The 26,574-nt window shown below is 41.6% G+C and overlaps 1 protein-coding gene across 1 annotated transcript in view; it reads left to right on the plus strand.

The window, feature by feature from the left end:
• Window positions 1-441: 441 nt before the first annotated feature.
• Window positions 442-26,574, plus strand: part of map1ab (microtubule-associated protein 1Ab) — a 40,054-nt gene continuing 13,921 nt past the window's right edge. Inside the window, exons 1-3 of the mRNA XM_058074982.2 lie at window positions 442-733; window positions 6,003-6,104; window positions 25,580-25,662. Coding sequence (XP_057930965.2) covers window positions 469-733; window positions 6,003-6,104; window positions 25,580-25,662 — 450 coding nt within the window. The 5' untranslated portion in view covers window positions 442-468. The remainder of the gene's footprint in view (window positions 734-6,002; window positions 6,105-25,579; window positions 25,663-26,574) is intronic.

Raw genomic sequence — 26,574 nt, forward strand, 5'->3', positions numbered from 1 at the left:
TGTTGATCTGAACTCTAAGGATAAGGCGATCATGTAGGTCTTGCATTACCCAACCAATCACAACAACAAAAACCCAACATCCTTAAAACTGCTTTGTCAGCACCCTTAGCCTGCCACTGCTAACCCAACCCACTCCACCGCCTCCACGATAGTGTGGGCGATACTGCAATTATTGGTATCGAGTCAATACCATATCAATATCAAGTGAATACAGGGCCAGTATTGCTGATACGGATACCGTTTTTTACGTGATATTTCAAACGAATATTGGCTCTCATTCAAATCGTTTTGGCCAATATATTATATAAACCTAAGAGAACTGACAAAAATCAATCTCATTGCAACATTATCGATACGATACCGTCAATACCCTTGGTATCAGTACTATCGATATTTGAATCGACCCACCTCCTCTCCAGCCTCCGCCCTGTCCGCCATCACCCGCCTTCACACGGTGCGCTTGTTGTCATGGCGATGGAGTCATCCCCGGGACGTGTTGCCATGGAGATGCCGGTGAGAGGTGCGCTCCCGGTGGTGGAGGAGGATGAGGGCTCGTGCTTCCCGCCACTTCCCGGGTTCGAGGAGCGGCTACGGTACAGAGCTGGCGGCGGCGGATGGAGACGGCGACGACGCGGGGTGCCGTTCAACCGAGCCGGCTATTACATGCTGGTCGTGATCGGCGAGATCGGTACCGAGTACCAGCTGGACGCCGTCAGAGCTCACATAGAGTCCGGTGAGTGCAGTCCGTTGTTCGGTGTTGAAAGTGGAGTGTTCGGTAATTGTTTTGACGTCATCACTAACAGTGCAGCATTGCACCATTGGACCCACGCAGTATGATAGCAATATAATGAAGTTGTGCTAAGACGACAACTAAAGTAAAAATGTGGTTATAAAATGTACGTTTGATTTGGGACACCTGCAAAATATGCAAGTGCAAGAGATGAATCACATATTCACTAAGCTAATAATGCTCACTTTATTTAACAATATGTTTAATAAGTCAAATCTACAGCTGCACTGCAGCATCCTGTGGTGGTGCTTCTCATATTTTGGAGAAATGATTGAGCAATATATTTGAGATCTTCTGAAACCTTGAAAGCTGAACTCAGTTCCTTCTGGAATGCTGGTCAACCTGTAATGTTCATTTAGAGAGTTTTTCCCTTATTAAAATTATTATTTGAACTGAGCTCTATTGAGGTGCACTCAGATCTAGTCAAAGTCATATTCATATGCAGTATATACTTTATATTTTTACCAAAGATTTTGGTGAAATTTCTAATAGTGCAACATTAGGGGATTACAGTACACAAATACTAGGTATATATATTTGGTTTTCAGGTGAAATTTAGTTTAACGAAAACACCTCTAAATTAATTATGACTGCACATTGCCAACACTACTTTTTGCAATAACACTACTTTTGAACTTTCTGTTCTACAAAAAAAAAGCTCAATGGCGAAATTCACAATTGTCTGGGCCATTAATGGATCAATAAATGTCTTTGTCATGCTGTTTCTTGACAGAAGTTGAATATCTCTAACTTTTTGTTGTGTATATGCAATGGATCTGAAAAGTATTCACAACCTACATATATTTTTTCCTCGTAAATCTGGGCACAACAACGTTATTTTTTAAACTTTAGACAATAACATTTGAAACATTAAGAAATCACATGCAAAAAAATAAGGCTGCACGGCGACCAAGTGGTTAGCATGTTGGCCACAGTCAAGAAATCAGGAAGATCTGAGTTTGAACCTCCGCTGGATATTTGTTATTTGACATTTCGTTCTTCTACCACTTATCTGAGGTTGGTTGGCAGCAACCTAAGCAGGGAACCCAGACTTCCTTCTCCCCAGCAACGTCGTTCAGCTACTCCCGGTGGATCCCGAGGCATTCCCAGGCCTATTGAGAGACATTGGGCTGTAGTAATTGTGCGGCACACAGTGATAATTTCGTCCAGCGCACCACTGTGCGCAGGCAATTTGAAAACTTGGTAAATTGGGCTGCGCTGAGATGAACATAGCGGCGCACAAGGGGTGCAGTGACAATTTTGTGACAAAACAGCGTGCCAAAGGTGCGCTGAAAGCTCGCCAGCTCCAACCTGGTGTATTATTGGCGCAGGCGAAGTGCACCCTGTGCAGTGGTAAACTCAGAAAAAGCACAAGACTGATCCACTCATCGCTTATTTCTGTGGCTGTGCCGGATGCTTTTTCATAGCCCAGATGGCCCCTCCCCTCGGTAACTATCCAAACACAAATGAGCCAACACGGAGCGTGGACTTCATGGAAACAGAGCAAGTGACCCATCAGACAACTAATAATTAACAACAAATAAAAACAATGATTAATATATAGTTGGTTGTTAAAATCTAGTTGTAGTATATATTTTTCACTGTTCATTTTTTTCAAGGGCAGATGAGGAGGAGATACCGCGAATATACAATCAAAGGTTCTCCTATTTGGCGATGTAGAGCAGGAATGTTGGCGGAAAACAAACAAGATGCCTGGATTAGCCTGATGCTGTGTTTCATGTCACTGTTAGGAACAGATTACATATGTCCCGCGAGGTGGTGTACGTGGTGACACGCATTGTGGTGTACATTTAAAGGCAATAACAGGCTTTCATTTGATTGGCTCAAGGCTTCTCCTGCTCCCTCTTTGCTACTTGCGTCGGTGGCAGGGATGGGGGCGTGGGTGCGCTGTGCCTGACTGCACTGCTCACAAAAATTGCAAAGTGCGCTGGCCACACCCTGGGCCACGCCTGCGCCTGGTCTATGAAATTAGAGCCCTGCAAAGTGTCCTGGGTGTTCCCGGAGGCTTCCTGCCAGTGGGCCGTGCCCTTAACACCTCCCCAAGAGGGGTCCTGGAGGTATCTTGACCAGATACCCGAGCAGCTTCATCTGGCTCCTCTCAATCATCTGAGTTTCTCCCAGATGACAATGCTTCTCACCCTGCAGAGAAAACTCATTTCGGAGTCATGTCCATAGGTGAGAGTAGGAATGTAGATCGACCGGTAAATTGAGAGCTTTGCCTTTCAGCTCAGTACCCTCTGCACCACAACAGACCGATTCAGAGTCCGCATCACTGCAGATGCCGCACCAATCCGCCTGTCGAGCTTGCGTTAAAAAAAAAAATGTCGTCATTATGGGATGTGGTGTGTTGAATTTTGAGGAGTAAAAGGAATTGATTCCATTTTGGAATTAGACTGTAACAATACAAAATGACACACTGTGAATACTTTCCCAATATACCATGTATACTGTACAGAATACACATATACAGTATACAGGCAGGACGGACGTGTTTATGATGGAGTCCAAATGAGGAATTTTCCTTGTGGTTTCTGTGTGTTTTTCTGTAGTGTCTGTATACACAAGTGTAAACAGAATACATAGTAACCCAACACTTCAAAGTGCACTGCGAAGAAGAGCCATAAGAGACCAGATCAGTCACACTTTTGCACGTCAGCATAGCGCCATAGCAACTGCATCTGTCACCTTTAACCTGCTCAGTTTCTGGCTGCCAGTGACCCAAAGGCTCTGCCGCTCGTTGGTACAGCAGTCGCTCAGCTCATTAGAGCTTTCGGTCTGTGATCTGCGTGGGTGGACCTGTCCCGACTCTCATTATGTGTTAAGTGCAGCGCAGTCGTCATCACTGCAGCACTGTTTGCACCCAAAGCTGCTTTATTAGTCAGACACGTCACTGAAACAGTTATTGAGGTTATTGACAATATTAATATTGCAAATGCTAAAATGTTAATCAAATGAATTTAACCCTCCTCTTGTGTTAGGGTCGGCACCAACCCGTTTTACATTTGAATGCATAAAAAGAATCACATAACATTTGTTTATTGCATCAAGGCTTTTTGACTTTGTCAGGAAACTCTATTTCAACAAAATAAAAACAAAAAAATAATTTTTACTACATTTTAAAATGGTTTGGTTGAAATTATGACCACTGTATTGTTAGGGTCGGTTTTGACCCGGTTATAATAATATAACCCGGTTATAATAATATAATATAATAATAAGTGTACAATTAGCCAACACAATGACAACCAGATCCTCTTCTCATCATGTAAGCTTCAGGGGATTCTCATTTTGACCGCATTTCCAGTATACCAGCAGAAAAACAAGGTCCAGACAGGTTGAGGTGAATTCACTCATTTGACTGGCTGATTTCACATTTACAATTTGGATCATGGAAAGAATGGCAAGAAGTACAGTGAACCAAGATCTGGACCTGTTCTGCTTTTTTTATTTCAGTTTATACTAAAGTTCTGTTGCTGAAAACAATAACTTTTTCTACCTTTTCTTGACATTAATATATATGGGTCAAAATTCACCCGAACACCATAGATGTTTCTTTAGTGATTGATACTCATTCATTCATTCATTTTCTACCGCTTTTCCTCACGAGGGTCGCGGGGGGTGCTGGAGCCTATCCCAGCTGTCTTCGGGCGAGAGGCGGGGTACACCCTGGACTGGTCGCCAGCCAATCACAGGGCACATATAGACAAACAACCATTCACACTCACATTCATACCTATGGACAATTTGGAGTCACCAATTAACCTAGCATGTTTTTGGAATGTGGGAGGAAACCGGAGTACCCGGAGAAGTACCCGGAGAAAACCCACGCATGCACGGGGAGAACACACAAACTCCACACAGAGATGGCCGAGGGTGGAATTGAACTCAGGTCTCCTAGCTGTGAGGTCTGCGTGCTAACCACTAGACCGCCGTGCCATCCTGTGATTAATACTAAAATGAGAAATAAATCAAACTAATTGATTTAAGACATATGTTCTATAGCTTTCAGTAATAGCCAGGTAACAAAAGAACCTTCAATTTATTAATATGATTCTTTTGAGGTTCATTTTAACATTTTTGGAAATTGAAATCGACGGGTATAGTGACAAAAAAAGGCCTACATGCCCACACCAAAAGTATTAAAACCAACATTTTCATGGATGAGGAAGCCTAAGAAGGTAACCAAAACATGAGAAGCAAATTTGATGGTAACTTATTGTTTGTAGTGTATTTTATAGCTGATTTAATACATGGGTCAAAACCGACCCGCTAACATAAGAGATGATACCAGAAAGCTAACACAGGAGGAAGGTTAAGAAAGATAGTTATAAATGGAGTGTGAATGGTTGTTTGTCTAGATGTGCCCTGTGATTGGCTGGCGACCAGTCCAGGGTGTACCTTGCCTCTCGCTTGAAGACAGCTGGGATAGGCTAATAGTAATAAATTCTATCTAATGAGAATATTCGGGTGTACAGGGAATGATGGGCGCACCCATAAGAAGCCCTAAAAATGCCTATTATTGATACTCTGAACCTTATAATATACCTTTCAGAGTCATTGTAAGACATTCTAAATTCACTTTCTCACATTAAGAAACAATTACAGGCATACTGTATCCACAACAATATGACTTGTCAAGGCATCTTCCTGCTGGAAAATGGTGAGTGAATTGATGTGTGAGAGAGCAGCCTCAGCTGCACATAGCATCATGAAACCACTTTCTGTTTAAGTTACAATTAAAAAACTAATAATAATTTAAAGCAGTCAAAAGATCTATAAATAGGCGGGAATTCACTGTATTCCACTTTTTATCCTGGTCATGTGATGGTTCCAGCATTGAGAAGGGGCCAGCAGTGACTCAGCACTTGTGGGAACAGACTGTGCTCAACTGTGAGTTTTACAAAACAAAAGCTCACAGTAAAAGAAGGCTTCAAACATAATCCCACTTCCTGCTCTCACTTGAAGGAATGACAAAGTGTAGAAGACAAGAAAAACTTTATACGAACCCAGACATTGGCAAACCACGGCTTGTTTTTAATCCAGCCTGCCAAGGCTAATCTTAATCTTAATTTAACTGTGGCCGGCAATCAGGAGCACCGCAGCCAATTCATTGAACCCAATGTGGCCCGTGAGTCCAAATATTTGCCTACCCCTTGTACTAATGTGATTCTTCTTTCCTGTTCCCGTCTAGGAATCCGATCTTGGGATGTGGACTTCAACTGCTGCGACCTTGAGCAGCAACTGCAGTTGTTTATAACGCGCCACTCCGCCCATTTCTCCTCGGACGTCAAAGGTCAGTGCAGAGTGGTGTTCTTTGTTTTCCGGTGGATCTTTGTACCATGAGCAGACATGGGTCACATGTTACTCTGTATTGTTAGATATTTTTCAATAATGAATCAGTCAATGAATAACCATTTCACACTGTCAGTATTCCGGTGAATCTGCAATCTGATCAAATAAACCATTGAAGACTTTTCCCTTTAAGAGCTAATGAGAGCAAGTATTGATTACTAACAATTCAATGGCGGCTGGGCAGAAATAGACCAGAAAGAGGATCGCATTGCACAAACATTGCCATTGTGGGAAAGTCTGTGTTCTCCAGCAGGTGGATTTGGGCTGAGAGGGAAGAGGAGGAGGGTTCATCAGTTTACCTTTAATCTCGTTCAAAGGCCGTATTGATTGAAGTTCTTCTCTAAGGAAAACACTTCACTGATGCCTCCACAACAATTCTCAACTCTCACTAGTCATAATGATTTAGAAGTCTATGAAATAAACACTAGCGTGCAGGCCTCACAGCTAGTAGACCCCAATTCCACCCTCGGCCATCTCTGTGTGGAGTTTGCATCTTCTCTCCCTTGCATGTGTGGGTTTTCTCCGGGTAGTTTATTAATTTATATTCATATTTCATAAAACGTTCAAATTTAACAGGGTAAAATACTTTTTTAAGATGTAATATAAGAAAAAACAAACAGTGTCAGTTTTGGAAAAATCAAGTTGGGTAAAATTGTAACATGATAATAAAGTCAAAATATTATGACAATTATCCAATATTACAGGAAAAATATACTGGGACAAAGTTAAAATATTTGATATAAAAAAGAGTAAATAAAAAAGTGTAATATCCAGAGAAAAAGTTGATAATAATAATAATATGCTTTGTCACCAATAACACAAAAATGAGATGTAAACTGTAGACTGCACGGCGGTCTAGTGGTTAGCGTGCAGACCTCACAGCTAGGAGACCAGGGTTCAATTCCACCCTCGGCTCAATTCTACCCACATCTCTGTGTGGAGTTTGCATGTTCTCCCTGTGCATGTGTGGGTTTTCTCCGGGTACTCCGGTTTCCTCCCACATTCCAAAAACATGCTAGGTTAATTAGCGACTCCAAATTGTCCATAGATATGAATGTGAGTGTGAATGGTTGTTTGTCTATATGTGCCCTGTGATTGGCTGGCCACCACTCCAGGGTGTACCCCGCCTCTTGCCACAGCTGGGATAGGCTCCAGCACACCAGAGACCCTTGTGAGGATAAGCGGTAGAAAATGAATGAATGAAACAATGTTGTAAATTCACAACCATTTATAATAAGGCATCCGGACTCAGAGACAAACGTTTTAAAAATGGAGCCGTACATAACTACAAACGTCAACTTTAACGATTACACCCTCTCTGTACAAAATAACATTTGATCATTTTTATGACAGCAAAGCATGCTGGGAAGTGCATAATGAGCCCTTCCACATCTGCAAACTCTTCCAGTTACACATGTCAGGGATTGGGATGTTTTTGTGTTGATATAAAATAGGGATGTCCCAAGCTTTTTTTTGCCTCAGACTCATTTGAGTATTGGCCAATACTGAGTCCCGATCTGATACTTTTATGATACATTAAAAAAATTAAGAAGAACAAAGAAACACATTCAAGATGCCCTTTTTTTTTTTATATAATTTTGATCGCATTATTTTAACATTTAACACTTTAACGGAGCATTGTATGGTAGCTTGAACAATCAAGTAATTAAATACATTATTTGGAGTTTGACACCCCTGATTTAGAGTCTTCAATTACCCTAGAGTAGCATGCATATTTTTCGAATGTGGGAGGAAGCCCTCGTACCTGGAGACACATGCAAACTCCACACAGATATGTTCCAACAGCAATCATTACTCATAATTTATTTATTGTTTACTTTATACTCACTGAAAATACTTACTTATGTAAGTACTCACTGAAAAGCTACCAAATATTTGACCTTTATAGTTTAAATGTAATTTAACATTTAGATTGGCATTAGTCACTATAAGAGAAAACGAATGTTGTTCTTTCTAATGCTAATTAACTTGTCAACTTTTATCAAGCTGGGAAAAGTCCGGAAAGTAGCCAGCCTACCTTAAAGTTTATCTTTAAAAGAATATAGTATATGCAACTAGAAGTCTTAGAACAGGCGGCATTAAATTACGTTTCCCCTTCCTGGAATATATGCTTATCAGGATTTAAAGAGGAAAAGTACTTCTGCGCTTCATTGCTGATATATTCTTTTTACATCTTTGCTTGCTTAAAGGAACATTTTTACTGCGGAAATGTGAACAATGGATGGTTTTACTCTTACCTAATGTCGCTTATCTTTACTTTGCCTAATGCTGCATTAACACCATTCCTCCCAGCTTTGGGACTTTGCTTGTGACCTTTTAGACTGAAAAGTTTTTGCAAGGTTGGACTGGAGGACGGCACTCCATTGATGCTTCATGGAGATAAATCTGATTTCATCCGCTCTGATTAAGCAAGTGGACTGAGGTCGTCATGAGTTCATTTCCCTTTTCCCGTTTCAACAAAACTGTCATTCAAAACTATTGGGACATATTGTCTCGCCACCTCCAGCATTGGTGTGCCAACCTTTTTCCAGCAAGTGTTGTAATTTTTTTCACTGCTTTAAATTGTAAATAATAAATTTTTTAATTGTATCTTATAGAACTGTGGTTCTCAGCTGGTGTGGCTGTGGGACCCAGTACTACCCCTTCATGACAAGCAGCAACCCAAAATGGCCATCACTACACACAGAGTCAAATCACAGGCAGATACTAATTAAAAAAACATTTAAAAATGTTACTGGTTGATGCTAAAATCCAAAAATAAATCATAATCTTCCTGAGCCTTTAAGTGGTCTCAAAAAGAGTTTGCACGGTATTCTGATTTATTGACATGCACAAGTAAGAACGGCTCACAAACTAACGACTTTGAACTGCAAATCGGTTCTCATCTTTCACTTCAAAGAGTCGTTCAGAAGACACAGATTCATTCATGAACATCACATCAATACGAGGCAAAGCCCCAAGACCACCCACTAACCCACTAGTTACTAAGAATCACTGACTTATAAAGTGGTATGAAGTAAAATAGAGAGCAGTTTGATGGCACTATCTACAGGGGGAAAGTGTACTCACTCAGACTGATACACAGTATGACCATTTAGGAACAGTAATGAATGGGAAAACGCATTTGTGGCAGCATCTTTCTCTCAGAGCATACGACAGTACTGTGGTGCATTCAAGGACCGCTGGGGATAAATGCTTGGTGAAACAATATAAGACAAATATGCAGAAACTATAGGCTTTCTAACTATATTATTTCTAGAGATGCTCTGATCAGGGTTCTATGCTGCCGATACTGATACCGATGCCGATACCGATAATGAAATTGATAATGACAATGATACCGATACCAATACCGATACTGATCTTGAGCACATAGCTTAAGTATAAATTTTATGAATTTTAAACCATAAAATCAAATTCAGCTGTCTTCAGGCGAGAGGCGGGGTACACCCTGGACTGGTCGCCAGCCAATCACAGGGCACATATAGACAAACAACCATTCACACTCACATTCATACCTATGGACAATTTGGAGTCGCCAATAAACCTAGCATGTTTTTGGAATGTGGGAGGAAACCGGAGTACCCGGAGAAAACCCACGCATGCACGGGGAGAACACAGAGATGGCTGAGGGTGGAATTTAACTCGGGTCTCCTAGCTGTGAGGCCTGCATGCTAACCACTCATCCGTCGTGCAGCCTATACATATAGTATATAGTGTATATATATATATATATATATAGTATATATATATATATACTATATATAGTATATATAGTGTATATATATATATACAGTGAAGAAAATAAGTATTTGAACACCCTGCTATTTTGCTATTTCTCCCACTTAGAAATCATGGAGGGGTCTGAAATTTTCATCGTAGGTGCATGTCCACTGTGAGAGAGATAAACTAAAAAGAAAAATCCAGAAATCACAATGCATGATTTTTTAACAATTTATTTGTGTGATACAGCTGCAAATAAGTATTTGAACACCTGTGTATCATCTAGAATTCTGACCCTGAAAGACCTGTTAGTCTGCCCATTAGAAGTCCACCTGCACTCCATGTATCATCCTGAATCAGATGCACCAGTTTGAGGTCGTTAGCTGCATAAAGACACCTGTCCACCCCATACAATCAGTAAGACTTTAACTTGTAACATGGCGAAGACCAAAGAGCTGTCCAAAGACACCAGAGACAAAATTGTACACCTCCACAAGGCTGGAAAGGGCTACGGAGCAATTACCAAGCAGCTTGGTGAAAAAAGGTCCACTGTTGGAGCTATCATTAGAAAATGGAAGAAGCTAAACATGACGGTCAATCTCAATCGGAGTGGAGCCCCATGCAAGATATCACCTCGTGGGGTCTCAATGATTCTAAGAAAGGTGAGGAATCAGCCCAGAACTACACGACAGGACTTGGTCAATGACCTGAAAAGAGCTGGGACTACCGTTTCCAAGGTTACTGTAGGTAATACACTAAGACGTCATGATGTGAAATCATGCATGGCACGAAAGGTTCCCCTGCTTAAACCAGCACATGTCAAGGCCCGTCTTAAGTTTGCATATGACCATTTGGATGATACAGAGGAGTCATGGGAGAAAGTTTTATGGTCAGATGAGACCAAAATAGAACTTTTTGGTCATAATTCCAATAAGCGTGTTTGGAGGAAGAAGAATGAAGAGTACAATCCGAAGAACACCATCCCTACTGTGAAGCATAGGGGTGGTAGCATCATGCTTTGGGGGTGTTTTTCTGCACATGGGACAGGACGAGTGCACTGCATTAAAGAGAGGATGACTGGGGCCGTGTATTGTGAGATTTTGGGGAACAACCTCCTTCCCTCTGTCAGAGCATTGAAGATGGGTCGTGGCTGGGTCTTCCAACACGACAACGACCCGAAGCACACAGCCAGGAAAACCAAGGAGTGGCTCCGTAAGAAGCATATCAAGGTTCTAGCATGGCCCAGCCAGTCTCCAGACCTGAACCCAATCGAAAATCTTTGGAGGGAGCTCAAACTCCGTGTTTCTCAGCGACAGCCCAGAAACCTGACTGATCTAGAGAAGATCTGTGTGGAGGAGTGGGCCAAGATCCCTCCTGCAGTGTGTGCAAACCTGGTGAAAAACTACAGGAAACGTTTGACCTCTGTAATAGCAAACAAAGGCTACTGTACCAAATATTAACATTCATTTTCTCAGGTGTTCAAATACTTATTTGCAGCTGTATCACACAAATAAATTGTTAAAAAATCATGCATTGTGATTTCTGGATTTTTCTTTTTAGTTTATCTCTCTCACAGTGGACATGCACCTACGATGAAAATTTCAGACCCCTCCATGATTTCTAAGTGGGAGAAATAGCAAAATAGCAGGGTGTTCAAATACTTATTTTCTTCACTGTATATACTATATGTATATATACTGTATATATACTTTTTTTTATAGCATTTCTCCTGAAAGTTTTTCCAGTTCTGCCCCACCCAAATGCTGGTACCTAGCTGGGGCCCAGTAGTTGCTTACAGGATACTGTAGTATTGCGTGAGTTGATCTAGAGTGTGCGATCCAAGATGGTTGGAAATATTATCCATCTAAATCGCTAGTCATACAAGATACATACAATGGACTGTACCAAAGAGTAACATACATCCGTTTGCTAGGCGTGATATCTCAATAACCAAGACAGTGTAAGTGAAATTTAGGTGAAAAAACAAAAACTTTGGCGTTCGGAAACTGATGTGCATCAAATCGCTGACTTATTTTTTGTGGTAACTTCAAAAGAAAGTAGTTTGTGCTATTTGCAGGGGGAAAAGGAGCACTGCATATATGAATCAAGCAGAAGGTTAATTCACTAAACATTTTCCAGCAGGAAGATGTTTTGGCAACACATTGTTGTGTACCTGGAAAACTTTATTTCAAATGTGTTATATACAAATTTTAGAGGCTTTGGAGGTGAGGTTCTTAAATATTTTATCTCAATAGCTGGGAGTATATTTATTAAGATGAAGAGCACCTGTATGATGCTTTGTCATTGTGATAATATGTGGCTCATGCATCAGTAAAGCAAGACTCATCATTTGAATTATGCTGTGTAACACTTTGTCCTGACCTCCACTGGTGTGTAACACAGCAGGTCTTTTGTGTCACCTTGTCGCAGCACAATCTGGAAGTGGTGTAGTTGTGTGTGCATGTATGTGTGTGTCACTGCCCTCTGAGACGCTGTTGGAAAAGGCTTCACCACTCCCTGGGGATTTAGTAAGGCATTAAATCTCACCAAGGTTGCAGAGATTCATTTTAACCTTCTAAACAGACGCACTGCAATCACTCTGGGGTGTTTCCTGCCACACATACGTGGGTGACGACACACGGACACGGCAGTGTACACATATGAGAAGTGTCAACCACTAGTGGTATGATGCCTCGAGATTGGCTGTACAGTTTGATGGCCGCGAGAGCACCTATGTGTGTGTGCGTGCCTTTTACACTGAGTCGATTCCTTTTGATTTCACCTCTTTGTATGTTGTCTTGTCTCTTGCTTTTGAGTAAAACACCCAAATTGCTGGATGCGTGGTTGTTTACTTCCAAAGTTACCTTTGTTTGTGTGCAGTGGTAGAATTAATAAGCTGATGTATTTTTACATGTTGACAATTAACCTCTATAGGCAAAAATATCGTAACACATGACTGGTCCATCAACAGGAAGTGAAAGGTGAGTGTTTGCAGCTAGAACAGCTTCCTTTGTTCTGGTAGTTGTTGTCATTGTAATCAAGACATACAGTGAAATTAGCGCAGCAGCTCCGTTAGATAAGAGTATCAAATATTGTAATGTCAGCGGAATGAGGATGAGGTGGAATGACTGTGCACAAATCAGCCTTTTATTGGTGCCTGCAAAACGGCAGTACCTTACAGCAAGATGTCTGAAGTGTGGAGTGGCTCTAATTAGCAGTGACCCCTGAACCACGGCTCAGAATCATAAACAATACTCTGGTTGTTTCAATATCATATGAAAATAGCTTTGACCCCAACACTTTTTCCAGAGATTATTCTTCAACTCGGCACCCAGTGGAATGAAGAGCTGCGCCATGTACACCTTAAAATCACAGCATCGAATAATTCTGTCTCTCAGGAGCAAATTGACCGTATATTTAGCTTGCCACAATTTGTGGGGGCCTCCCTTCAAAGCGGCTGATTGTGTCATGTATTATTGAGACACTTGATGAATTATGCAAAGCGCTATTATTGATCCCAAGATTTGCCTTTGGTGCAGAATGGTGTAGAGAGACAAGAGTGAAGGAGAGGGAAGGAACCGTGAAGGCTGCGATTGGTCAGCTTCTAGTACAGTGGAATCTTTGTTAGCTCATTAAGTAGTTCCAGCACTAAACAAAACGGATGTAAACTGAAAAATTTTTCCTGTAAGAAATAATGTAAAACGGGCGGCACGGCGGTCTCGTGGTTAGTGTACAGCTAGGAGACCAGGGTTCAATTCCACCTTCAGCCATCTCTGTGTGGAGTGTGCATGTTCTCCTCGTGCATGCAGGGGTTTTCTCCGGGTACTCCGGTTTCCTCCCACATTCCAAAAACATGCTAGGTTAATTGGCGACTCCAAATTGTCCATAGGTATGAATGTGAGTGTGAATGGTTGTTTGTCTATATGTGCCCTGTGATTAGCTGGCGACCAGTCCAGGGTGTACCCCGCCTCTCGCCTGAAGACAGCTGGGATAGGCTCCAGCACCCCCAGCGACCCTTGTGAGGAAAAAGCGGTAGAAAATGAATGAATGAATGAAATAACGTAAATCCAATTCATCTATTCCAGAAAGCCAAACATGTTAGTTGTTTTACTATTTTAGTTTGACATGCAGAAAACAATTTTAAATGCAAATCAGTACATGTAAATGATTAATGAATTTAATTTACATTTACCTTCATTGAAGACATGATTTTTGATGTGATTGTTCCCAAAGACAAGATGTGGAAGAGAGATCAACCACTACCATCTTCCTGTTTTGTCATGAGTTATTTCTTGAATTCAATTGTTTTTTTCACAAGGGTGAGAGGCAGGGTACACCCTGGACTGGTCGCCAGCCAATCACCCTATCACCCCATCAAATCAACCTATGGACAATTTGGAGTCGCCAATTAACCTAGCATGTTTTTGAAATATGGGAGGAAACCGGAGTGCCCGGAGAAAACCCACGAATGCACGGGGAGAACATGCAAACTCCACACAGAGATGGCCGACACCGAGATAGTCGGACACTGTGCAGCCGCAACATCTTCAATGAAGGTAAAAGCAACCTTAAATGTTCGTTTATCCCTTTAGTTTTAAAATCATATGCATTTAGAATTGTTTTTTACATGTGAAACTATAACATCTATAACATAACATAACGCTGATGACAGACGGATGACATAACATAGCTGACTTCTGGTTGCGGTGCCATTTTGTAGTAACAAGGAAAGGTACGCTGTACTTGGTTAGACACTAACCAAGGTTCCGCTGTACATTATGTCATTCGGGAGCGTACAGCCCACCTTTGCGGACCCAGTCTTCTCTGATTTTTGATCAACATTTGCAATAAAAGTTATTGTTTATATTAAAACATTGACTAGTTCCAGCGGCAATGACACACTCATTCATTCTTTAAATGCCATTGTTCACTCCCGACGAATAGAACAACAAGGTAATAAGAAAACCCTGCCCCTTAGCCCCTATAGGAGATAACCTGGTGTTTGTTCATGACAGGTACAACAAGAGGAATAGTGTCTGCCAGCTCAGCCACACTACTCTGAAAAAGAACATCACATACTATTAGTTACATTTTTACACATAATTATGTCTGTGCGGCAAGGAAAAGGAAAGCCATTCAATGAATACAAAAAGCTCACAGAAAGGAGAAACACCCACCAATATTGGCCAATCTTTTGCTCCCACTTGACTGTGATGACATTAAAGAGAAAAATGATCAAATGCTAATGAATACTAAAGCGATCATGGATTCTGTGCGCTGTTAGGAGATTTGGAAGGAGAAGAGGCTATCCATCCGGACTATTTTAAGAATGTAGAAAGTCCTGCAAGGAGTGTTTATTTTTTATTACTATTGCATTTAATTCCTGTATTTATTTTTTTTAATTACTGAATTCCATATGTCCTTTGTGTGAGTGATTTGGGAGTTAATTTCGGTGGAATTTAGGCATACATTCGAATTTTGACGCCTCTATAACACAAATCATAGCGATAAGTAGTATCCTGACTGATTTCAGGTGCCGTGAAATTTGTTCTTGCCAGTAAACATTAATGCACCCCATTGTTGTAATTGACCGGTTATGAGCTGAGAAGAAAAGGTTAATTGAGTCTTATTAAATGGTCATTACACTCACTGAATAAGTTGGCAGTTGATGTATATCATGGGTCGCCTGGCCTGCAGGGTGAATGATATTTGATAGACGTTTCCCATAGAAAATGGAAAAAAAACAGACCTCGTAACGTCCATTTCAGGGCCCTCCAATTACTTGTGTGTCGTTAATAAGCAAAGCATGCTTGCAAACTGTAAATACGGAGTCAGGCGCCCTCTTGCGGAGACATCCTGCAACTAAAAGTAGAACTCTGAATTCACCGGAAAAAGCCAACCATGTTTGAGTTGGAAATCGCTGCCCCTTGTGACATCATCACAGGTGACTTGACGAGGATTGCGAGATGTGCGGTATGGAACGCGCCCCCCCCCCCACTTCCGCTTCCGCAACAAATGAGCCCCCCCTCCCCACCCTCCCGCACGCTGCACTGCGCGTGCACGCGGCTGTCTGGAGACGGCCGTTGCCGCATCCTGGCGCACTCCGCACCGCCACTGAGCCGCATATGCCAAGTCTCCTCCTCCGTCTGCACACACACACACACACACACACACACACACACACACACACACACACACACACACACACACTCTTCCTCTTCTAGTCGCTCAACTCTCCCGCAAAGTGTGACATCATCCGCAAAGGTACGTGTCAAGTGTTTCTGCTTCTGATTGTTGCGTCACATTTTTATGTGCTGTGCTGCGGCTGGTTGTTGTTTTTTTTTGTCTGTCCATTGCACAAATATGAAGCTTCCCTGCAAATTGCCTGCTTCTCCCTTGAGTTTATGTGAACATTCTTTGATTTTAGTGTACAGTGCTTCCTCTGGTCATGTGACAGGATCACGTCAGTTAAATGTAGTTGACATAAGAGGAGGCATGCAAGGTTCAGTGCAGGCTTGATCCAAACTAACTGGATTAATGCATCTGATTGGACATGTCCCGACTCTCTTTGGTTTGTATGTGAAATGTCCTGCAACGAAAAGGACATTTCACATATGACGTAGGTAGATTCTGGATGTGAACCCAGTGACCCTAGCATCAGGCGGGATAATCACTGCTAGAATTGTCTACCGGCTGGCTGTGTCATCGCCATAGTTACCAGTGGACATTTTGGAGTCAGTCAGTCCCATCAGTAGGTGGAATGCTTGACCACGCAGATTGTGGATGGAGTGATTCTGATGATTCATTCATGCCTTCTATGATGACACCACCGCAGTCAAACCACTTCCATTGCTGGATGAGTGTGTGTGTGTGTGTGTGTGTGTGTGTGTTTACATGTGTTCATTTGCATAGAAAAACGCCATTTATAATGACTCAGCAAATCTGTTTTGTGGTCATATATGCATATGTTTGATTATTTGATTAATGTAAGGTCAACATTTGCACACACACATGTGGATCTCTCCAATGACTCAGCAAAGTATGTGGGTGTGTGTGTGTGTGTGGTGGTAGGAGAGAAGGAAATTATGGACAGTAAGTATGTGAAGTATTGGCATTTTGGGGGGGTTAAATGTTATGTACTTATTATTTAATGCTGATATAAAACAAAGAGGGGCGGCACGGCGGTCTAGTGGTTAGCGGACAGACCTCACAGCTGGGAGACCAGGGTTCAATTCCCACCCTCGGCCATCTCTGTTGGAGTTTGCATGTTCTCCCCGTGCATGCGTGGGTTTTCTCCGGGTACTCCGGTTTCCTCCCACATTCCAAAAACATGCTAGGTCAATTGGTGACTCCAAATTGTCCATAGGTATGAATGTGAGTGTGAATGGTTGTTTGTCTATATGTGCCCTGTGATTGGCTGGCGACCAGTCCAGGGTGTACCCTGCCTCTCTCCAGCACCCCTGCGACCCTCGTGAGGAAAAGCGATAGAAAATGAATGAATGAATGAATAAAACAAAGAGAAGCCTATACAATAAAAGCAATGCACACTAACTACATCCATGCACAGTCGGACAGTTTCTCAGGCAAGTAGCGTCCAACAACATCAAATTAAAAGCACAAAACGAATACAAACATTTGTGGAGAGAATATGATAACATTGCTGTCCGATGCGTGGATGACAGGCAGTGCGCTAGCATGAATTAACATAACAACGAACAAAATACAAACACTCAACACACACATCATAAAGTCACCAAAGCTCAGCAAAGCATGCAGTCAAATTGCAAATAGTATATATAGCCGTAAAAATAACCACCAGTTATACGATGAACAATGTCCATTTAAGAATGGACAAGCAAAAATATGTTTTTCCGATTGCTCAATTAATCGACAAAATTTGAAGTGGAATACTCAGTGACTAAAATATTCTATCGCTGCAGCCCTACTGCAGATATGAATCACGTTCAAGTTAATTCACTCAACATTTTCCAGCAGGAAGATGGTTTGAAAAGACATGATGTGTGAATGCGTTTTGTATGCCTCTTCTTGGTGTGAAAAACTGAATTTAAAACATTTTCGTTAAAACGTTTTCACGAGGGTCGCAGATATGCTGGAGCCTATCCAAGCTGTCTTCAGGCGAGAGGCGGGGTACACCCTGGACTGGTTGTCACAGGGCACATATAGACAAACAACCATTCACACTCATATTCATACCTATGGACATACCTGCGCTCTAACCACTCGGTCACCGTGCACCCATCCTAGTCTTTAGATTATCAAAAATGGTCATTTTTAAGGCTTCTTGGCATTTATTTAGCATTTTTCTAGCATAGGTCTTAGAAGTACACACATATTTGTTTCCCAGTTGTCATTATCTCCCCATTGCAGGTGTTAGTGGGAGCAGACTTCCACAAGCAAACTTTCTTTTTGATGGCAACTTCCACCAGCAGCATCACTTTGTACAATGGAGGAGAGTATGGGGTAGGAGGGGGGCTACCTGCACAGTTCAGATAAGACATAATGTTGAAATGTCATTTAGCCACACTGTGTGATGGCCTTACGCTGGAGTGTACATAAACACACAAGCCTCACTGCTGCTTGTTGGAAGTTTATTTACAAAATGGCTGCGGTTGAAATAGCATCAAGTTAAAAGTGCTTCTTTTGGCAGCCCAGTCATTGGCATACAACATTCCTGTCCTGGTTTTCCTCCTTTGGCGGGGGGTCTGATTATACTCATGGCATGAGCATTGTCAAAATGACCTTCATTGAGGGAAGTTAGCTAACAGTTAATTGTTAGAAATTGTTATTAAAATATAAGAGCCTGTCTTAAAAACATCTCTAGCATGTTTATTTTTTACATTGTCAATAAAAAAATAATGTTTAGTTAAAAGTCTAAAAATAAAAAACAATTTCAATAAAAAATATTTCTTAAATACAATAAAAATAAATACTATTATAACAGGATGAGCCAAGACAAAACACAAATGTTGCCTCATTTGCATCAAGATATGATTAAACAGAATTGTTGACAACCTAGTGGTTCACTTCTTGGGAATTATTTTTACGATGTGTGACATATTAGTGTGTTCAAAAGTCAGATGTGTATGTGTGTTTGACCTTAATGGGACAAAAAAACAACTTGTCCTTGCCTTTCGGCAAACTGCATAGTGAATGCTGCAGAATATAACATGATCATATGTGAAAAGGATATACATAGGATATATATATATATATATATATATATATATATATATATATATATATATATATACATATATCCAGTGAAAGGGAATAGCAACAACAATGGATGTGGTGGTCTGGTACAATGTAGTCCCGGAGTGCGACATCTACAATGTTATCATAATGAAAGACTTTTTCCTCCCTCTGCAATCCGCCATGCACCCTTCCACCCCTGCTGAGATGAGACTCCCTTGTTTTCTGCAGGATTTTCAACATAGCATCATGTAACTCGTAGGCCAAACGTTAGTGGCTCCAAGCCTGGGCTTGCAAGGCAATATCATTATGCAGCTTTTTTCAGAGCAGTGTGGCTAGACCACAAAGCAAGAAGGCGAGAGCCTACGCAAGTGAGAGATCGATACATGGATATGCAGCAGATGAGTAACAGCGTATGGAGGCGATATCCGTTTTGATTCATTGATTCCTTCGTGACAAGCTGGTCCCACTGGGGCAACACTTGGATGCCGCAACGCGAGGGGAGGGAGAGGAAACAGGAAGTTGTTTGCAGAGTGATGCTGCCAGCTAGGGAAGTTGTATGTGCATCGCTGGAATGAAATGTTGTATTTCCGTTGGCAGGCAGCATGAAAACACATCTTTTTGCCAGGCCTTGCTCACAAGTTTTGGGTCAGTGCTGTTCGTGGTCATACATTGATTATTACGAAATCTATAACCGAAGCTGTTGTTCACAACCACCTTTAGGTTCAGTGACAACAAAATGACGTGTTGCTGTTGCAGTGCAATTAGAGCTGCGCTCTAAATAAAGGGATTGAGGATAATCCGAGTCCTTTGTCCTCTTTTCACTTTGTCTCAATTGACTCCATGTTGACTCCCATCTAAGCAGTTTGTTTTTAGTAGGACCATGGGGGGTTATAGGTGTTAGGGGGTTTAGGGCAGCTCTACTGCGTAGTAATATGATGCTAGGGGAACCATTGGTATGGGGATATTATGTGTATTTACTTACTGTGTGTACATAGAATGACAAAAAAATTAAATACATGTACATGGAATGACAAAAAACCCAATACACAAGTGTTTAAACAGCAGTAGCGCAAAAAAATGATGGGACATCACACCGGACTTATTTGGCACACCCTACTGCTACCCCAATTGTGGCAAAGTAGTAAAAGTTGTATAGCGCAGCTGCACCCATGCTTGGATCCAGACCCCGAGATGGTTGGTTCAATTCCTGATTTGAGCTCAAACTACCATTTTACTCCTACTTTCACTTTAATTCTACGTTTTAGCGTATTTCCGCAGCATTTCAGTCCAGTTTCCACTTCTGAATGTGTGTAGGGCATTAAGATACGATTTAGATACGATTTATATCTTGATATTTTCTGTACATACTGAATTTAGGCCAAAATCAAAGCCAAACGTGTGCAACGTTTTATTAAAATGTAAACAATCTTAGATAAAAATAGCCACTGATGGCAGCACTCATGGTAGTCTCCGCAGCTGGGTTAGCACCATTGACGTTCCCCATGACGACAGATGGTAAACATGGTGGATACTGTCTTTCTACAGCAACCTTTATGCCGTCTTTTTCGCAGTTCACTCCTGCTATGTAGCCTCTCCAACTTGATATCTCCGCGGAGATATCTGATTATTCAACGTAGCAAAGGGGTGCTCAAAGCTAACAGCTGCTCCTGAGTGTCAACAATGACGCAAGCGACAAGCTACAAACATAACAAGATGAACATCCATAGCTGCATGCACACTTGCTTAAAGGGTCGTTATGGCACAAAAACAATAATATTATATTTATAAAATATCTGTCTTCCGCCCAGCCCTAATCCTGTGTTTCGTTAAAAATGTTGATTTTTGCACCTTTTCAAAGCATTTCACGTCAGTTTTTCACAATTCACACGTAATGTCTGCTGACATTGCATCATCTAGTTATTAAGTATTTTATCTGCACTCCCCATTTTATTAATTTTTTTTGGTTTTACCGAACGTTTCATGGAATTTTATGGAATTATTTTTATGGAATGATTTTCAGAAGTGATTTTAGTATTCTTTTCTGTAAAGCACTTTGAATTATCTTGTGTACAATTTGTGCTCTACAAGTAAACTTGCCTTGCCTTGTACAGTAGTAAACACTGCGTCTAATAATCCTGCATCCATGTGTGTAAGTGAGAGTGGCTCATTCTGCAGACTGGCCCATCAGTTTTGTTGTCTTTTGCAGCACTTTGAAAAGAGTCAATCCCTGAGGGCCTCTCACCTCAGGGAGCTCCAAACAAGTTGCCTACTAATCGCTCTGTAGCCAATTTGACAGCCTACCATGTCTCCATGGATTTTTTAAAATTTCTTTTCAGCTGTCCCCCACTATGGTGGAAAAGGACTTTTTCTTCTGTTTTTCCAACCTTGACATATTGAATGAATCATTGTGAGAGGGAAGGTCAGGATGACTGCTCTTTTAATAAATGCACGTGTCCGACCCCCTCTTCCTGTCTGGACTGTGTCACTGTGATGAATGAGAGGTCGCCAGTGTGTTGCTGACATCCACCATATGAAAATGTTTCACCCCCTCAGAAAATATGCAGACGTTCAGTACTCCTTTTTATCAAGATATACCACTACAGTTTAGCATGCAAGATTGCTTGTGTACACCTCCAATACCTAGGGCCTGTTTCAGGAAAATGTTGTCGAAAATACAAACAAATGCAAAAGAAAATGCTACAAATGCAAAAACCACTTATGCAAATGTCCAAAACACATACATGAGAGGAATGCTGCATGTTCACGGGACAATACAGAAGTTAGTCAGGATACCAGGGGCCCAAGACTTGAGGGATATCTGTCTTTAAAGACCAGAAGCGTGGTGGAATGAAAAGGTACTTTTTCCACAGGTGTGTCACAATTTTGATGACTTTGGACTGCTGCCAAATACAGAACTGATCAAAATCTTGAAGTTGAAATTCTGTGTGGAGTATGCGGCATAGGAAATGGATGAATGGACTTTTTCAAAGTGCTTTTTGTCACCCCCCCCTCCCCCTTGCTTTTGCATAATGTAGCTCTACTTAGAATCTCATTAAGATCCAAATGTGCAAAAGGTCAAGTCTAGCAATCTTTCAACTGGTCTTAAGATTTTGATCAGGTCATGTATGACTGCAGCAAAATGAGTGTGTTGTCGTCAATACACATTTTGTGTATTTGTGCTGCTAGGAAACCGTGTGGGGAATGTTTGCCTGAAAGAGTTGCAATCACACATTGTGATGCGGATGTTTTGGCAGCTTGTACACTGTGTGTGCGTGCGTGTGTGCGCATTCAGCTCCTCCTTTTCAGGAGCTAAATGATGTCATAGTTGGCATGTTGTGCACCCCTCACACTTGTCCAACATCCTGCTGCTGGCCAGAGTGACAATGGCAGCCTTTTTCTCGCGCATGATTCTTTTACAAACTTTCAGGGGTAATTCTGTTCACGATCAAAGAAATAACTTTTTTTTCTAAATATTATATTGCTTTGTGCTCATTGACAACCATTAGTTTGGAAGGCTTCAGGTTCTCTTTTAATTTTCCAGCCCACTTACGCATTACTTTCTCTCCTTTGTGTGTGCTCAGAAAATCTAGGGAATCAATGAGCTCACATCAATGAAATGAGATTAAGACCAAGCTAATAATGTTTGCCTCCATTAAGATGACGCGTTTATAAAGGTGAGCTTCATTACCTTGCCGCCTAATTGACTAACTTCAGTTCAGTTGATTTAAACACAATCCCTGATGGATGGATGGATGGATGGATGGATGACAAAATCAAAACAATGATCAATGTTTGTTTTATATATATGCTGTGACCATGCACACACCGTTAGGTATATTCATTATAACATGCAATACTTCATAATTTTTAACTTTACCGGAACTTCTTTCCATGCCACTTCCATCAACAACAGCAGCGTGTCGAGTGTTTCTGCAAACCCTGCAGGGATGCAAATTTCAAAATAGTCCATACACATTAATGTCCTACATTGAATTGTTTTAGAGTGGGCCCACTACATCTTGGTAGTGGCGTGGGGCGGTGCGTCACGACACCGGAAATATTGTTCTTTGTGTTAGCTGCTACAACAACAAGGTTACTGTATGTTACGGTTGGTTTATATACAGGTCAGTTATGTAAATAGTAAAAAGTAAAAAGTTTTTTGAAGGGTTTTTTCAAGAGCTTTATAGTGGAAATAGGTGTGTCTCATTATGTGAATTGATTAGCTCACACATGTTATTTGTCTATATGTGCCTTGGCGACCACTCCAGAGTGTACCCCGCCTCTGGCCCGAAGATAGCTGGGATAGGCTCCAGCACGCCTGCGACCCTCATGAGGATAAGCGGTAGAAAATGAATGAATGGATGAATGAATGAATGTTAGCTGTTTTTCTCATACATGCACAAAAGAAAAAGACATGTGCGGTCTTGTTTCGCATAAGCAAAATTCCAGGAAACGGCAGTTTTCCTTTAGTCTCCACTACAAAATGCATGAAAGTATAGAATGTTTTGACATTTTTCACCTGTTGTCTTCCCATTCTGCCCCCCTCGTGGTGATCTAAATGTGGAACATGCTATCTGGAACAGAGCAATGTTAGTCTCCTTGAACCAGAGCGCTCTCATTTAGGGAGTTCACGTGTGGATATTTATAAGAAGCAGGTCAGCTGTGGAATAAAGAGCAGAAACAGTGAGTTCTTCCTGGTGGCCGCATTGACAGTGGGAGGTAGTGATGGGTACTGCTTTTTTTGGCTTCCTAAAAAGAGCTGACTCTTTCGGCTCCCAAATGACTCCTCAGATTTGAGGAGTCATTATAAAATAAATCATCGACTGATTTATTGCCAATGTTGGCTTTAAACACATTTCTAATGTAAAAATATAATGTATGTGCTCAACATGCAACAATTTACCAAAGACTCATCTTTTGATAATACACTCCTGTAAAAATATGTAAGACCTATTTAAAAAGATCTGGAATTTACATTTTGTTCTAAGGAGGTTCTAAGTAAAGTTTCAAAATGCAAAAAGAACAAATGGGAGTGCAACAAAAAAATGTTTTGAGTGAGCAATTTATTGTGTATGTGAAATATCCATCAAATCCACCAAAATGCTATCCATCAAATGTTTACGACCCCGAGTCTTTAAAAGACAAATTATTCTCACACAGCCAATCACAGGGCACATATAGACAAACAACCATTCACACTCACATTCATACCTATGGACAATTTGGAGTCTCCAATTAACCTAGCATGTTTTTGGAATGTGGGAGGAAACCGGAGTACCCGGAGAAAACCCATGCATGCACGGGGAGATTATGCAAACTCCACACAGAGATGCCGGAGGGTGGAATCGAACTAGGGTCTCCTAGATGTGTGGCCTACGCGCTAACCACTTGTCCTACAACATTGCTTCCAATGTTACTGGCATGACAAGGAAATCCCACCTGAGATGTTTTCCACATGGCACAATGGCGGGGGCGCCAAGCAGCAGCATGTAGAGATGTAGAGATGTTTCAGGGGGCATCACTCGAAAACTGAAGGCCGTGGTCGGTGTGGTAATGATGGCATTTTCAAGGAACAACCTCACCCTTTAGGACCATCCTGTGTGTTCCCTTGATCTAAATCCAATTGAGAACATTTGGGGATGGATGGCAAAGGACGTTTACAAAAAAATGAACATTTTTGAATTTTGCCCATCATTCACGATATTTATATGAAACATGATAAAGATGTTTGTCTATATGTGCCCTGTGATTGGCTGGCATCCAGTCCAGGGTGTACCCCGCCTCTCGCCCGAAGACAGCTGGGATAGGCTCCAGCACCACCGCGACCCTCGTGAGGAAAAGCGGTAGAAAATGAATGAATTAATGAATGATAATGATATAAACATGTAAAAATTTGGGTTTTTTTTTTCAACAGTGGTACATTAAAGCGCCATTTAGAGGCAATAAAACAAATGAGCTCATAAAAGGGCAAGTGCTGATGAATACGATGGTGCTCCTAATTTTAGAGACCTCTCTAATAATAGGAACTCCATCTGTGCTGACACAAAGATGATTTGGAAGCTTGACATCACCTCTGTGTGGAATGAGGGAATTGTGGACTTGTGTACTCACCTTTTTTTGTAGATGTACAGTACATGGAACGAATGTTGATGCTTACCTTAAGTTATCGTTGGGCAGGAGTTGATGATGTTAGGAAGATCATGGTTGAGATATTTAGGTTTCAATACCCAACAGACTCCAGTGACCTATTTCCAACTTCTATTTGTGCGTTGCTGCAAGATGAAGTGGGTTGCTTGTCTCTAGTTAGTGATTGGCCTGAATAAAGAAACACAAAGCCGCAGGTTTGAGGTTCGGATGACATTATGTGGTCCGAAAATGCTGAGTGATTCCTCGAGCAGCCTGGAGTCAGATGTGATGATGTTTTTTAATGTTGAAATGTTTTTTGTGTGTGTGTAGGACAAAGGACTCTATACCACAGAAGTGATGTGCTAGAGACGGTGGTGCTTGTCAACCCTTCACAAGACACCGTCACATCAGAGGTAAGTGTCATTCAGTCACAGAATCAGGACATTAATTCATTTTCTACCACTTAACGAGGGTCGCGGGGGTGCTGGAGCCTATCCCAGCTGTCTTCGGGCGAGAGGCGGGGTACACCCTGGACTGGTCGCCAGCCAATCACAGGGCACATATAGACAAACAACCATTCACACTCACATTCATACCTATGGACAATTTGGAGTCTCCAATTAACCTAGCATGTTTTTGGAATGTGGGAGGAAACCGGAGTACCCGGAGAAAACCCACGCATGCACGAGTAGAACATGCAAACTCCACACAGAGATGGCCGAGGGTGGAATTCCACCCTGGTCTCCTAGCTGTGAGGTCTGCGCTCTAACCACTCTGTCACCGTGCACCCATTCTAGTCTTTAGATTATCAAAAATACATGCAAACTCCACACAGAGATGGCCGAAAGTGGAATTGAACTGGAGTCTCCTAGCTGTGGGGCCTGCGCACTAACCACTCAGAACAAAAATAATTCATTCATTCATTCATTTTCTACCGCTTTTTCCTCACGAGGGTCGCATGGGGTGCTGGAGCCTATCCTGTCTTCGGGCGAGAGGCGGGATACACCCTGGACTGGTCGCTAGCCAATCACAGGGCACATATAGACAAACAACCATTCACACTCACATTCATACCTATGGACAATTTGGAGTACATGCAAACTCCACACAGAGATGGCCGAAAGTGGAATTGAACTGGGGTCTCCTAGCTGTGGAGCCTCTGCACTAACCACTCAGAACAAAAATAATCAAAAGTTTAAAAAAATCTTTCTGTTTACTAAATATCTCATGTTACGATGTCTGGGGTTTATCGACCCATATATGTACAAATCTTTAAATTTAGTAGGCGCAGCTTATATATTGGCACGATCTACTGTCTGGAAATT

The sequence above is a fragment of the Doryrhamphus excisus genome, linkage group LG1 (genome assembly GCF_037039965.1).
Source record: "Doryrhamphus excisus strain RoL-2023G ecotype Guam linkage group LG1, RoL_Dexc_Guam_v1.1, whole genome shotgun sequence".
In the NCBI taxonomy this organism is placed as follows: Eukaryota; Metazoa; Chordata; class Actinopteri; order Syngnathiformes; family Syngnathidae; genus Doryrhamphus; species Doryrhamphus excisus.